The sequence below is a fragment of the Lethenteron reissneri genome, chromosome 52, assembly GCF_015708825.2.
Source record: "Lethenteron reissneri isolate LAM-NWPU_2019-01 chromosome 52, ASM1570882v1, whole genome shotgun sequence".
In the NCBI taxonomy this organism is placed as follows: domain Eukaryota; kingdom Metazoa; phylum Chordata; class Hyperoartia; order Petromyzontiformes; family Petromyzontidae; genus Lethenteron; species Lethenteron reissneri.
The window spans coordinates 4,798,841-4,814,483 of NC_083830.1; the positions used below are offsets into that span (position 1 = coordinate 4,798,841).

General features: G+C 46.0%; 1 protein-coding gene across 1 annotated transcript; it reads left to right on the plus strand.

Moving 5' to 3' along the window:
• Positions 1–1,842: 1,842 nt before the first annotated feature.
• On the plus strand, positions 1,843–12,051 carry LOC133355913 (leukocyte elastase inhibitor-like). The gene is made up of 7 exons (XM_061573332.1): positions 1,843–1,864; positions 2,751–2,951; positions 4,952–5,089; positions 5,999–6,116; positions 7,054–7,196; positions 7,795–7,962; positions 9,312–12,051. The coding sequence occupies exons 2-7, from the start codon at positions 2,784–2,786 to the stop codon at positions 9,723–9,725; spliced, it is 1,149 nt and encodes a 382-aa protein (XP_061429316.1). The 5' UTR covers positions 1,843–1,864; positions 2,751–2,783; the 3' UTR covers positions 9,726–12,051.
• Positions 12,052–15,643: the final 3,592 nt, after the last annotated feature.

The window sequence follows — 15,643 nt, forward strand, 5'->3', positions numbered from 1 at the left end:
GATTAATAAGCAGGCTACAGTCTACATGATAGACTGGCAGTACGCTGACCCAGCTTAATGACTATTTGTACAGTGAACATTTAAGTAATCGATTGTTGGCGCGTTGGGTTTAAAAGTAATATTAATTGCACACATTGTGGTGGGGGTGGAGTGAAGAGTAGGAAAAACTTTGATGAATTTACCTCAGAGTGGCGTGGTGGGTGTGGAGGCCTAGTAGCGTGCAGAGCCTGCGGCCTAGCCAAAATTGTCCAGCCGGCAGAGGCAGGGTACGGGTGGCGTGCCTTCCCCCCCCCCCCCCTCAGCGCTCCAACAATACTGTGTAATGGCTATTATTTAATTATTTACGGAGCCTATGAAAGTGGCGAAGGCGTGGCTAGCCGTTGGCAGGGGCAACCGCCGTCCAATGAAACTGCAGCCCTTGGCGAAGGCGTCGCTAGCCGTTGCCAGGTCCAATGAAAGCGGCGAAGGCGTCGCTAGCCGTTGCCAGGGGCAACCGCCGTCCAATGAAAGTGCGTATGGTCCGAAATCCACACACACACACACAGACGGACAGACAGACATCTACGATTTTATATATATATTTATACTGGTAGGAACCGCTGGTTACACCAACCCACAGGGGATTATTTTGCCCGTCGTGCATTCCATATATGGGAGGGGTGGGTGGGGCTGGGTGGGGAAGGCGGCCACGGCACTCAATCTCGACATTTAAGCCGCCAATTCGTTGAGCCATCATTCGAGGCAAGGTCACTTCCGAATTGTATACAGCTCAGTGGGCTCTGCCCGGTCAAAATAAAACATTTAGTTGAGCACTGTACACATTTCTGCACAGGGCACTGTACACACGTGTGCTGTATCAACTACTGACCTTGGGAGCTGCTGCTATACGAGGTGCGGTTCGTATTTTTAAAAAAAACCACACCATTCATCCTGGGTCGATAAAATAGGTACCGGTTTAAGGGGAAGCCAACGGCGCTTGTGTGTGTACACCTATGTTAACTATGCTCTGTGCGTGTTTGTACACCTATGTTAACCACACTGTGTGTGTACACCTGTTAACCACACTGTGTGTGTACACCTATGTTAACCACACTGTGTGTGTACACCTATGTTAACCACACTGTGTGTGTACACCTATGTTAACCACACTGTGTGTGTGTACACCTATGTTAACCAAATGCCAACGTTGGCTCAACGTTGCATGTGTACTGAGTTTGAATGAAAATGTTGTTTTCTCGATGGAGTAATTTCTGCCCTTTTATATTTTTCAACGGTTTTACTTCACTTGATTCCTCTGTCGTGGTCAAATCTTGTAATGCAAATTTACTCTACAGTAGAACCTCGGAGATCGAACGCCCCAGAACTCGAACAATTCGGTGATCGAACAAAATGTTCGAACATTTTTTGCCCCAGACATCGAACAAAAAATTCGGAGGTCGAACAACTGGAAAGAACCTGTTTGGGCCGAGATGCGTAGCCAGGGCGACCGAGACAAAGGCGATTGACCCAGTTTACGCATAGCTCTCGCCCAGTGCAGACCCGCAAAACATCGTTCTGTTAACTTTTGTAGAAAATCATCCAGATAAGGCAGGAGCCAGCAGAGCAGGCGATTTTTTATAATGATAATGCATTGAGTCGTTTCAGAAACATCTTAAAGCTGAGGCAGAAACAATCCTCTCTTGACCAGTTTTTAGTACAAAGGCCCTCAAGTGAATCAGTGCTAGAAAAAAGGCATAGAAAGAACCCCAGAAGGGCAGTTACCCAAAGTTTTTATGGAGGGGAACTCCCCTTCCAAGCAACACTGACACCTCCTCCTCCCCTCGTCACCACCTTTCACTCAAGCCATCCACTTTCCTTACTACAGGTAAAGTGAAGTTCAATGTTCATTTATTTCATTACTGATAGGAACCTCCTGGTTACACCAGCCCACAGGGGATTATTGTGTCCGTCGTGCAGGGAGGGGCTGGGTGGGGAGGGGAGGGTGGGGAGGGGTTGGGTGGGGAGGGTGGGGCTGGGTGGGGAGGGGAGGGTGGGGAGGGGCTGGGTGGGGAGGGTGGGAGGGGTGGGGCTGGGTGGGGAGGGGCGGGTCACCCCGTGGTGCCCTTATAAAACTCAACGTTTAACCTACTCACGCCGGCTTGTGCCCGCCCTCACAGTCGGACATATGTGCAGAATACACCACGCCGCCGTTGACCCTGGCCATGGACCGAGCAACCCAACGTTCCTACCAGCTCCCTCCGCAGAAATGTGTTATTACTGGAAAGTTCTAGAATGTTCTAGAAGTTACTCCAAGTTTACTCAGCACTGAATCTATCTAGAATATTCTAGAAATAACACTTAATACCCAGGAACAACAACAAACATGTGTTACACAGTGTATATAATCAACGTACATTATGCGTGCACATTATGCATACTCATTGTTCTTGTATCGCCTAGCAGTACATGTTATTGTCTGCGTAGAGGTGATCCCCAATGATGTATGGGTGACCCTTTATAGGCATGCATTTAAACAATGTATAACAGACACTCGTCGTTCTCACTGGCTGTAAGCATCTTAAAATTCAATCCCAATGTAGCAGGGCCCTCCTAAAAAAGGGTGCTTATGACTCAGTCTGGCTTGCTGAAAAACAAAAAAAAACGTAGCAATTTTCTTTTCAGTAGGGCTTTTGTGGTTCAAGGGCGTTTCCAGCCACTGCGACGCAGAGCGGTCGAGCGAGTTCGCCTCTTCTCTCCCTGCACCAGAGCAGCAAACTCGGGCGAGGGCGCGACCCCAGGCAGCGATGGAGAATGTGGTGGCAGCCAACACCGAGTTCGCCATCGACGTCTTCAAGACGCTGGGTGCAAGGGAGGCCGGCGGCAATGTCTTCTTCTCCCCGCTCAGCATCTCCGCGGCGCTGTCCATGGTGCTGCTCGGCGCCAGGGGACAAACGTCTGAGCAAATGTCCAAGGTAACAACAACATACAAACAGACAAACAAGAACAGCAGCAAAAAATATCCACGTCGCTTGCAACGGCGCGCTCACCCCCGGGCAACGTGATACAAGAAACCCGCTCGCATGCGGCATCGGACGCCGTGGGTTAGTCGGCGTTTTGATTCACTCCGCGTCTGTACTTCGTCTCTTCTGTGTTGAGTTCTGTCGAGCGCAAGGTGGTCCAAGATGTCTCGTGACACCCATTCATCGTTGCTCTAAAACGTAATGTTTTAGCGTGCATACCAATCGGGGTGTGGAATGTTTAACGTGAACAATGTAACTTTTTAAAGTGTCATTGTTAGATATTTCACAGCAATACTTTGGAGGATCTTTCGCGGTTTGTTTTCTGGTGTGTGGTCTTTCGTGAGCCCATGCGTCCACGACAAGACGTTCTTCCATAGCATTTGAACTCGCAACAGGCATCTCAAATAAGTGAAGGTTAATTTTAAACAGAAATGAATAAACAAAGGGGGGGAAATGTTAGTAGTCAATTAAGTACATAGCACATATATAAACACACAAACAGTACTTGTGGGGCTGTCGTACTTTATCGGGTCATTTCACTACAGTACTTCCTTGTGTTGTACAGGATAAGCCTCGAGGCAATGGTGGCGTGTTCACGTGTTTAAGTGGGGTGTCATGCCGAGAATCGCTGCGTGCAAATTGTGTCCGTGTCTTGTAATCCGGCGCATGGACACGTATCACAGGTGAGCGAGGCCACTGTCGTGAAGATTTTGAAGAAGATGCATTTTTTATTTATTTTGGAGGAAAAGGGCCAATTGCACTGAGGGGAAACGCCCATCGTCTCGTCAGGGTGGGGGGGGGGGGTGACCGACAACACTCACTAACTCATGCAGATTGAGCAACAATTTACCTTCAGTATGAAATGGTAAGAATTAGGGTTCTACCCTTTCTGGAATGAAAACAGGTGTTAAGATATTCTTGCTTCTTTCGGTAAAGTCACGTAGAAGGGAAATAATAAAATAATATACATTTAAAACAATAACAATTCTCACGACGATGTTTTATATTTATTTAATTTTATTATTTCCCTTCTACGTGACTTTGCCGAAAGAACCAAGAATATGAATCCCTGCAGTCACGAAAGCTTTAAATCAGGTGTTAAGATGTTCAAACACCAAAGAGAAACCTTTTTGCAAGGAATCGTGTCTGCATTTACCACACACGGTACTTATGGTGAACATGCGATCAAAGATGCTCTGGTAATGTGTGCATTTGCTTTGAAACTGATTGTCCTACACCAGAGACAGCCTTCATTATGGCCTAGTCTCACCAGGGTCAGACCAGAGAACGCCCAAAGGCGAACAGCATTGTCTTGGAAACAATCAGTCTTGGAAACAATCAGTTTCCAAGACAATGCATATATAATTTTAGACTTCAAACTTTCGTGACTGCAGGGATTCATATTCCTGGTTATTTTGGTAGTCAGGTAAATAGAAAACAAAAAAGAAATAGATGGAAATGTAATAAAAAATAATAAGATAACATAAAAATATTTAAAAAATAAATAAAAAGTTTCTACCCTGGATACCCCCCCCCCCCCGTTAAAATAGGTGGCAGTGGTTGCACAAATGCGGATATAACACAGCCATTGCCAATAATACAACTAAGACAATGCGAATGGAATGAAAATTGCATCCTTGAATCATGTCCCCGATTCACGACAATACATAGCAAATCGCTTGTGGTGTGAATCATCATGTGCCCACCCATCGGAATGCCCATCAGGGCTACACATAGCCTTGGCTCTGGTCGCTGCGAGCCATCCCGTCATGTGTGAGTCATCCCGTCATGTGAGTCATCCCATCATGTGTGAGTCATCTTGTCATGTGTGAGTCATCCGGCGGAGGTCCAAGCCACGACTGCAAGGATACCGGCTTCACCAAGGATGTTTTGATTCCTCAAAGAAAGTGTGTCAACGTATTCGTGCCTGTGTCCATGTGCTTTGCTTGTAGGCGCTTTGCTTTGAAGGAGTGAGCGATGTTCACGAAGCTTTCAAGAGTCTGCTCGGCACTTTGAAATCTCCCGGGGCGGGCTGCGTCCTGCGTGTTGCCAACCGTCTCTACGGCGAGAAGTCCTTCAGCTTCCTCAAGGTGATTAAAGAGAGAGACATTTTTTACCTAATGGGCCGTTCAAAAATGACATCACGCACCTGGGGGCGGGGGGGGTCAGACATTTGTGACGATGTGCGACGGGGGGGGGGGTTTGAGAAATGTGTCGTCAAATCAAAATACACAACTTTAAATAAATATAGACAACACGTTCTACTTAATTAAATAGATTTTTAAATAAATGTTATCTCCTACAACATCAGAGTGCAGCGCCACATTAAATACGCACTACAATGACAAAAGTTTAAAGCGATTTGAAGCATGTTTTATTTTTTGGGGGGGGGGGGGCAGAGCTTTGTGATGTCATATTTTAGGGGGGGGGGGTCTGACTTTGTGACGCCGTGTGACGAAGGGGAGGGGGTCAAAAATCGTCCAAAATCGCGTGACGTCATTTATGGACGGCCCCTAATATAAAAACGTGATGTATGTACGTACATACATTGAACTTCTTTCGCACCGTACGTAGCCAACCGAAAGTATTTTATGAACAAGACGATTCAAGGTACACAACACAGAGAGGATATGAAAGGAGGCTGACACCAGCACATCCGCACATTACAGACTACAGTGCAATGGAGACCCGTCTAAACCGCACGTTGCAATAAACTCTCCAACCCCCTGGTGTCTTCCTGAGATTTGATACCCACGTCGGCGAAGGGGTAAAAGGGGAAAGGGTGGGGAGGGGCCTAAATGCCCGAATCAATGCTCTCAAGAATCAGTGCCCACTAAGCTTCCTCCCTGCCCATAGTTTTGCACTTAGATGCTGGAGAGCGTGCTCTTTCCAGTTGGCTATAAATGATGCGTTTGATGTTTTCTTTTTTACAAATGCATCTTTGATGTAAAAAAAAACCTCCCCGTGTCAATGTCTCTGTCTCTCGCTCTCCCCTTTAGGGATTTCTGCAAGCGACTCAGAAGTTTTATGACGCCAAGTTGGCTGCCGTGGACTTCACGAAATCATTTGAGGGTGTGCGGAAGAAAATCAACGCCTGGGTGGAAGAAAAGACTGAAGGTGAAGGGCACATTCGCTCCTCTTTTCGAAGGCTCGTGGAGGGGAAGCTGCCTGCAATACAGCACTTTGGAGACTATTCAAGCGGTGGCAGGAGAGTAAATGGGTTGTAAACTTGTTTTTGCACCCCTTAAGTACTGCAATAGTGTGTGCATGTTGAACTTCTTTCCTGCCGTACGTAGCCAACTCGTGCTAATCGAATGTGCAGGCAGGGGGGGGGACAACAAACTTAACACAAGAAGCAGTTTTCGTGACTGCAGGGATCCATTCTCTTTGGTTCTTTCGGTAAAGTCACGTAGATATAAAACAAAATAAATAAAATCACGACGTTTCGGGTGCAACACAAGCGTCCGTCATCAGCAGTTGTTTCGTGCTGTGGTTGTCCCACCTGATGACGGATGCTTGTGTTGCGCCAGAAACGTCGAGATTTTATTTATTTTGTTTTATATCTACGTGACTTTTACCGAAAGAACCAAAGAGTACAACAAGCAGTTTTAAAGAAAGTGCATAGCTCCAGTGGCTTCCTAATAAGGAAGAGCGTTCCAACCAGCCGCAGAAGGGCGTCTGAAAGCGCGCAATGCGGTGGCCGTCTTTGTCCGATGGCCCAGCCAAATGCCGCTTGCGAGGATGACCGGAGTGACACGTGATGGTTCGTGCTCCTTGACGAGATCAGCGAGGTGTTGGGGTTAATTTGTGGCTAGCGCTTTTGTGTGGAACGAGTGCAACCTTATAATGCATGCGTTAGGCAAACGAATGGCAATTCAGCTCGGCGAGCTTATGCTTCTAAAATGGAAGTGTTCAAATACCCCAATGTAGAAGCATACTGAAATATTGTTTAGAGTCTTAAATTTGTCTATATAAATGGATGACTTTTGTGTTAGTTTAAAGTTGTCACTTAAGTGTTATGTTTAACTCAATAGTGCACGCGTTTCCATCCTAGGGAAAATCAAGGATCTTCTGGAAGAGGGAACTTTGGATGTCATGACTCGACTCGTGATTGTGAACGCTGTTTACTTCAAAGGGAAATGGACCAAAAAGTTTAACTCTCAAAATACCACTCAGTGCAAATTTCATCTCAACCAGGTAACTGTAAACACGTTGTTTTTGTTTGTACCCGCGATGAGATTGTCGTCAAATTTAATGTGGATTGTTTTTGTTAATATGTTTTTTATATGTAGCTGGGTTGTAATGTTTAAGTAATGTGAATACTGTATAATGTATGGACACTATCAATAAGTTTTCGATTTAATGTACTGTACATGTTTGTATGACAAATGCACTAGACTGAAAAGAGAAATTTAGGCAAATGATCTTATCTTCGACTTGCCCACCAATGAAATAATATTGAAATAGACAAAGCAATAATATATTGGTTATCTATTTATGCATAACGGATTTGTGCACTGAAAAGTAACCGTGTTAAATTGCATTGCCTGTCTGACTTCAGATACAAATATTGGCCGTGTATTAAACATTTTTACTTCATTTTATGATGTAACACTGATGTACCGCTTGCAGACATGGCTGTTTATTGATCTGATGAACTTGTAAATACTGACGTGCAGTACGAACTTTAAATGTACATTCCCAAGAAGACTTGGCCTTCTTTATTGGTTACAATGGTGGGACCATATATGCACAATGGGGAAATAACCAGTGATGTTATACTTTTCTTACACAGCAAGAGACAAAGCAAGTGCAGATGATGTCCCAAAAGAACACGTTTCAACATGGCTTTGTCCAGAACATGAATTTAAATGTTCTGGAGCTTCCATATGTGGGAAATGCGCTGAGCATGATCATTCTGCTGCCAGCTGCCATCGAGGATGAAACTAACGGTTTGGAAAAGGTAATTTCCTTCACAAATGCACACACTGCATCGTTTCAATTTCAAAATACACTGCGGTTTAAGTGCACTTAGGAATTATGCTAATATCGTCAGTTCTAACCCCCGTTAATGCTTTGAAGCTATCCAAGTGTACATTTTTACGTGAGCTTACATTTGAATAATTATTGTATTATGATGGGACGAGAGACAACAGCTGTGATGCTTCCATGGTTTAATGGGTTGGCGCACTGGAGTTGCAATCAAGAGGTCACGGGTTCGATCTCCCAGCGCGGAAGACATAGAGTAGAGAGAGAGGAGGGGTACAGAGAGAGGGGGTAGATAGAGAGAGAGGGAAGGAGTAAGAAGAAGGAGGAGAGCAGAGCTTGAAGTCTTTTGTGAAATGTTTCATTTTAAAATGGGGGGGGGGGGGGGGGGAGCACATAAAGCAAAGCATTGAAACATAACCCGAAATGATGAACGAAGCAAAGTGCCGACTACACCGAGCATCTTCTTGTTTGTTCTTATCGTAAAAAAAAGAGGCGAGTTTCTCAAATCCCCCAGCCTCTCTCTCTCTGCAACCAGCGGTCGCGTGCTTGCTGCTTGTTGCCGAGTCGCGCGGTTCGTGTCCTGGCATTCCGCCCCGATTATTACTGTGCGTGCAATTAATCATACACAGGCGCCCCGTTTGCTTCGCAGTGGGAGGTCAGAGATAGTATGTTGTCCTTCCCCCCCCCCCGCCCGCCGAGCACCTCCGATGCGCATCACGGTTGGCGACGTACGGTGAAAAAGAAGTTCAACATACATGCATATGCATGTGACGTCATTTGAAAAGAGCAGGCCGTTGTGGTTTGGCGTAGCGGTTCAAAAAAAATGCCCTCCAATTACACAATTAGGATTTACACGGAGCAACTATCGCCTCCTTCTGTCAGATAAATTCCCCACTTGCAGGCTCGTGCTAAGCCACCTTGTGTCACACCAGGGGGGGGGTGGTCCCCCTTTTGACCAAAAAATAAAGCTGTGCTCCGAGACGTTGCTTTACGTTAATGGGCGCTGTATAAAAAGCAGGCTTATTATGAGAAATGGGGTGAAGGTGTGGGTACATGCAACGTCCCTCGAGATATCTGGCCAGTATGGAAGAGCAGGTTAAAATATCCTCCAGATGGGTTCTACAGAGGTCCCTGTGGCGATGGCCGTTCTGCCAGCAGTAACGTGAGCAAGCAATTGCAGGAATGCACCTTTGCATCTCGGTTCGGTGGGAGTTTTTACAGTCGCCGTTTGCCCTCGCCGTAAATGTTCACCGAGCATTGCCTACTCGGCCACTTTTCGTTTCAACCGCGTCTCTTTCGTTGTTCTCGCAATGAACGGATCAGCTGGAGAGGGAGCTGAACATTCAGAACCTTCAAGCGTGGACATCGCCCACGACGATGCACTCTGGGGACGTTTTGCTGCACCTCCCACGCTTCCGCCTGGAGCAAAGCTACACCCTCAATAAGCCACTCTCGATCCTCGGTATGGGAGACCTCTTCTCGCCGCTCACTGCCGACTTGTCGGGCATGGACGGAAACCGTGACCTGTTCGTTTCGCACGTGGCCCATCGCGCCTTTGTCGAAGTGAATGAAGAAGGGACGGAGGCGGCTGCCGCCACAGCGGTCACCATGAAACTGAGGTGTGCCATGCCCACGCAGCCACCCTTTAAATTTTGCGCCGATCACCCATTCGTCTTCCTCATTCGAGACAACCGCAACGGTAGCGTTCTCTTCTTGGGTCGCTACACGTCTCCCTGATGCACGCCGAGGCTCCGATTCTATACAGTAGAAACCCCTGCTCTTAACGACGGTAATTGATTCCACGGAACCGGTCGTCTAGTGATTTGGTCGTTAGGCGAGTGTAGAACTATACGTTAAATGATGGAAATTGTTCCGAACAGCATCGAATGTAAACGATGCTCCCACGCTCATGAATGGATGTCACTGATTGGCCGAGGCCTGGTAACTTTACACTACACTATACACTACTATACTATACACTATACATTGGGCTCTATGGAGGCCCATCGTTAAGCAATTAGTCGTTAACAGGGGTGGTCGATAAGAGGGGTTCTACTGTATATATTTCAAGGTCTATTGGCACGTTAAAATGCGTTAATGGTATTGGGACAGTTTTGGTTTATGGGACACGTTGGTTTTATAAGGTGGGTTTCACTGACTTAATCTGCAACAAAAATCTACGCCACCCGGCTGAATGATATACACAGAGCGTAATATCACGTTGCAGTGTCGTAAAGTGGAAATATTTCAATTGATTTCTGGAATTATGTGTTGATAGTAATATTTTTTATTATTGATTATCAAATCGATGCACATCAGCAATCGGCTTTCAATCAACAACAAAAAATCGCCTAAACTCTTTGTAATCAAAAAAAGTTTTGCTGGCTGGCTTTTTGCCTGGATACCCGGCTCAAGTGGACATGTGTGACTGTAATGTAACGACGCACATCTGCGTGATTACGTCACCTATATGTGACATTGTGGTGAACGAATAGACAATCACGTACAAAATGAGGGAGGGATCAATGGACAATCACATCTAAAGAACGTATAATTTTTCTCGTTGAAACAAAAATAAAACACGAAATCATTGCAAACGGATGTATCAGACAACATTACAAGTAATAGTTGACTCGAGTGCTCTTTAAATATTATCGACGTGAAGCACCTGGGTCACAATCGTAATACAAATTTCAAGCAGCAATTGTCCCGCAAGAGCCAGCAATAGCTATAGGGTATCTACAACGCCTAATTATTTTTTTTAATAAACAATGGGGAATGGTCTTCTTGGTTCTTTCGGTAAAGTCACGTAGAAGGGAAGTAATAAAATAATAAAAATTAAGCATAATAAAATCATTCTCACGACGTTTCGGCCACAACGCAAGCAGCCGTCCTCAAGTGACGACCAGGTCTGTCGGGGAGACAGCGTCTGAATGAAACACCACCACGCTTGGAGCGTATATTTAAGCTGGGTTGGAAGGGGGGAAGGGCGCCTTAACAAAATAATTTGCATATCAAGAGGAATTTAGCATATTTATGGGAAATGCAGGTATGTGATTAGTACTACTTGTGAAATGCTTAGGAGGTTTGGCGGGGGGTTTCAAAGTCATATCATGCCCGTGCATTATGCAGGATTAGCAGCATCAAAGGGAGGGGATAGGGGTAGCATTAATAAAGGGAATGAATGTTAATAGTATGTAGCTGCAGTAACTAAACAACCACGTAAAAAAACTAAAGTATAAACTACATAGTATCATCAGTATACATAAATATACTCTCCAATAAGCTGAGCTACTAACAGTAAGTAATACATTACAATTCTATGTCACAAAAACTATAATATGCTTCCAGCTAAACTGTTTTCCCTTACATCACACGGGTCTACCCCGTACTATATGCTGCCATAGACAAACCCAACATTAAATTATATAATGTATTACTATACACCACCCTATACCTTAGAATAATAGTGTAATATTACACTATGTATTATTCTATCCACCCTACTTTACCGAAAGAACCAAGAAGATGAATCCCTGCAGTCACAAAAGCTTTAAATCGAAAAAAAAATGGGGAATGGCTCAGCTACTCTCAAACAGTGCAGCTATGAATGTTAAAAGATAAGAAACGAGATCAAATGTAACTTCTAACAGCCATGGCAAACATGGCACGCCGCTTGTCTTAACAGTGCTAAAATTACTATTTCTTGCTGGCCTTAAAAGATGCCTTCCAACACGTTCCTTCGGAGTGGGCAGGTAGGAACTTGGTTGGACGGCGCATTCGTGCGATCCGTGTCACGCGGCGCAAGCTGCGTGGGGCGGCGCGTCACGTGGTGCTGAGCCCGCCCGAAGCGCTCTGTGAAATACAAATCGAGGGCGTGGCTATGCACGACAGACAGACAAATAATCCCTGGTGGGCAGTGTGGAACTGTTGTTCCTACCTGTATTATTGACGCTTGCAGGTGGTTATGCCTAATTTTTGTGGTGTTATTTGAATGATTATTGCATGTGGTTTTAACACAAGTTTATACATTATGAATGTATAAAGTTTATTATCAGCCCGAGTTGAACTGTTGTCGCGTGTTCATTCTTGTCGGGGTTTTTTGGTGAAAATATTTCTTACGTCTGCATCGCTCGTGATGGGGATAATTGCAAAGCTTGCTTCAACAATTTTCCTCCATGGCTCTTGTGTGAATTGTCTTCAAATTGCACCCACCATACCACTGGCTCCCTTCCCTCCGTTGTCCACAACGGCACCCCTAAAAAAACCTTTTTATTGCAACATACCAATCAACAACACTGCCTTAAAATAAATAGCCCTTCTCATAACACAGTGTGCATAATAGTTGCAGAATGCACGTTACACCATTTAGCCTACTGAGTGTATGTATTACTTTACATTGTATGATGACCAGTTGTTTTTAAATAGCATATGCATAGTTTACCTAATAGCTACAGATCATATTGGATACCTGGTGAGGGTTTGGTCCATCTTGGACAAAAAGTGTTGTTTTTGTAGTCCACACAGCCACTCTCGCAAGCAACGGCCACCTCCGACACAAACTCATGAGTCCAAGTGAGGCAGAGATTTCGTCCCGTCCCCCCCCCCCAACAGTATTAAATAAACCTCCCAGCACCAAATAACCGTAACCTGAAATGTGTTGATCAAACAACGGCTGCTCATCGACAAAGCCCGGCGTGTCTCGGTCAAATTGTATCAGACCGGACGTCGCCCGAAGCGGACGTCACCGGCACCAACGCACCCTTATCGAAGCATTTAACATTTGGGTTACAAAAACCACCCTGACGTCCTTGAAGAATCGTGAGGCCCCCTCATTCACCCTCTGGCATAACTCCCTATTCTCTCTCCTTATTCTCTCACCCTATTCTCTCTCCATATTCGCCGGATCAGCTTCAGAACACCTGAGTCTGAAACTGAGGAATAGGGAAGGGGCGTTCACCCAGATCTGGGGCCCCCTCGTGAATGCCACTCCAGTTTACTCGACTCCACTTGACATGAGACGGACCCCCCCCCCACACCTATTTCCCTCTTCCCTCCCCAAAGAGAAGGGATTTGACGCAGCACGTCCCACGTAATGCTACGTTGCTACGCGTCCACGTTGGATGTCTGTCCGAGCCACCTGTCCCGCTATGGATCAATAAAACAGACTTTACAACAAAACAAGACGTCGGGAGGTTTAAGTTCAGAAGTCCCTCCAACCTCAGTTCCACTTTTGAGTCCGGTCCCGAAGAGGTCTATGAGCCTGGCACGGCGAAGAGCCAGTGGACTGCTTTTTGCGTTTAGTTTGTAGTCTTACCGCACCACCGATTAGCACGGTTGGCTACGTACGGTGCGACAAAAGTTCAACACATGCAAAGGCGGACCCCCATGAGTCGCCGGATGTCTTTGAGCTCCGAAACTTCAAAGAGACGCTGCAGGGTGTCTCACGGGACTCTCTCTTTGCCGGTTCGCTATCGGCCAGTCGCGTCGCCTCCTGCAAGTCGAGCGGTCGTAGTTCGATAGCCACCTCTGCTGCTTCTCTCAACAACGAGGTCTCTCTCGGTTGACATGGAATATGGCGGGCCAGGGGGGTCAAGGCGACTGCCCTGTCACACTCGGCGGCGTCCCTCGGCAAGCCCACGTCGCACAACGTACACAAAGGTGGTGATGGTGGTGTCAAAATGTGGCTTTGGGGCGGTCCATAAATGACGTCACGCACCTGGGGGGGGGGCAGACATTTGGGACGATGTGTGACGACGGGGGGGGGGGTTGAGAAATGTGACTTCACGTAAAAATGCGCAACTTTAAATATAGACAACACGTTCTACTTAATTAAATACTTTTAAATAAAAATGTTTATCTTACAACATCAGAGTGCAGCGCCTCATTAAATACGCACTACAATGACAATAGTTTAAATCGATTTGAAGCATGTTTATTTGTTTTGGGGGGGGGGGGAGGGCAGAGCTTTGTGACGTCATATTTGAGAAGGGTCTGACTTTGTGACGCTGTTTGACGAGTGGGGGGAGGGGGGGTCAAAAATCGCGTGACGTCATTTATGGACGGCCCCTTTACTGGCTGCCCAGGAAGAGCTTGGGCATCGTGGCAATCGCAGTGAAGATAATCGATCCACCCGTTACCTAGAGAGCGGTGTTCTTCACACATTTTCAGGGCGGGGGTTGGGGTGGCGGGGCCACTTTCGCCGATGAGACGTCACCAGTGTGAGGGCCGCCACACATTATTTTAAACCATTGTTGGGTTTGACAGCAGCACGATGATGATGGGGGGGGGGGGGGTGTCACGTGTTGTGTATTTATCGGGGGGCTGCACGGTAGGAGCCGCCGGTAACCCGCGGGCCTTGCGATGAAGAGCACCGCTGGAGACAAAGTGGAAACTCTTCAAGACTCTTAGTTCTTTCGGTGAAGTCACGTAGGTAAAAAATGAAATAAAAATTAATAAAAATAAAATAATAAAAATCACGACGTTTCGGAGGCAACACAAGTCTCCGTCATCAGGTGGCTGTGACGGTCCAACCTGATGACGGAGACTTGTGTTGCCTCCGAAAAGTCGTGATTTTTATAATTTTATTTTTATGAATTTTTATTTCATTTTTTACCTACGTGACTTTACCAAAAGAACTAAGAGTATGAATGCTTGCAGTCACGAAAGCTTCAAATCTAGAACTCTTCAAGAGGTGAAGCACTGTTTAACACGGAGGCGGCTTTCGCGACCAATATCCATAAGAGGTGTGTTGGGTAGATCGCGTAAATATAAATGTTGTTACACCTGCTAGACAATTAGTAAGGTTTCTCACGTAAACAGAACATGCCAATTCGTCACTAGTTCAGCACACCTGTGTTTGGAGAGTAAACCCACAACATTTAAAATCCGAGTACGTTTCACCGTTAATTACAACCAGCTTCATCAGGCGACAGCCAGAGTTGTGGAGAAATGTACTTCCCGTTTCGTTCTTAAAGAGGGATAAATGTGATGTCACTTGTGAGCCAATCAGATGCGAAGCCCAGGGGGGGTTTATTAATGCATCAATATAAATTACAATGGATATATATTATTTGTTAGGTTACTCAGTTAATCAACATACATAATGTATGTAAACCATGGATGCATATTATGCATATGCATTATGTATGTAAATTCTGCCGTTTTTGGCTGCAAAAATCGCAAATTATTGGCTGTTTCAGCACGTTTTGTTGACGTGAAACCCCCTTACGAATTGGCCGTGTCGTGTGGTGGCGGGTTTAACGACACCTTTATATTTACGCGACCTAAACCGAAATGGGCGTTTATGTTCTTCCACTATTCCGAGTGTCACTCTCGCTTAACCGCTGGGGGGCCATGCCCCTCTTTTTCGGTCCCTGTCCCCTAATCAGACCAACTTATTTCAAGCTCTGTATAAAAGGGGACCAGCCTGGCCTCGAACTCCTTCTCTTTTCCCTTAAGCTTATGACTCAGGCGCTCCATGCCCGCATGCGCTAGGAGTTGTACTATGCCACTGTTGCCATGAAGGGGGCTCACGATCCTTCCAGTGGTCCAGTAAGGTCTCCCTGGCTATGATGATGTTAAAGGTCTAGAGCAGGGCATGTATCGTTACCGTGGCAGGTTTCAGACGCCACAGGGCGGGGAGAGATCTGTGC

What these genes read in the sequence shown, in the direction of transcription:
- LOC133355913 (XM_061573332.1), top strand. Translation starts at nt 2,784, where the DNA reads ATGGAGAATGTGGTGGCAGCCAACACCGAGTTCGCCATCGACGTCTTC. An exon ending in CGTCTGAGCAAATGTCCAAG is followed by an intron (nt 2,952 to 4,951) that starts GTAACAACAACA and finishes CTTTGCTTGTAG; the next exon opens with GCGCTTTGCTTTGAAGGAGT. An exon ending in AAACTAACGGTTTGGAAAAG is followed by an intron (nt 7,963 to 9,311) that starts GTAATTTCCTTC and finishes TGAACGGATCAG; the next exon opens with CTGGAGAGGGAGCTGAACAT.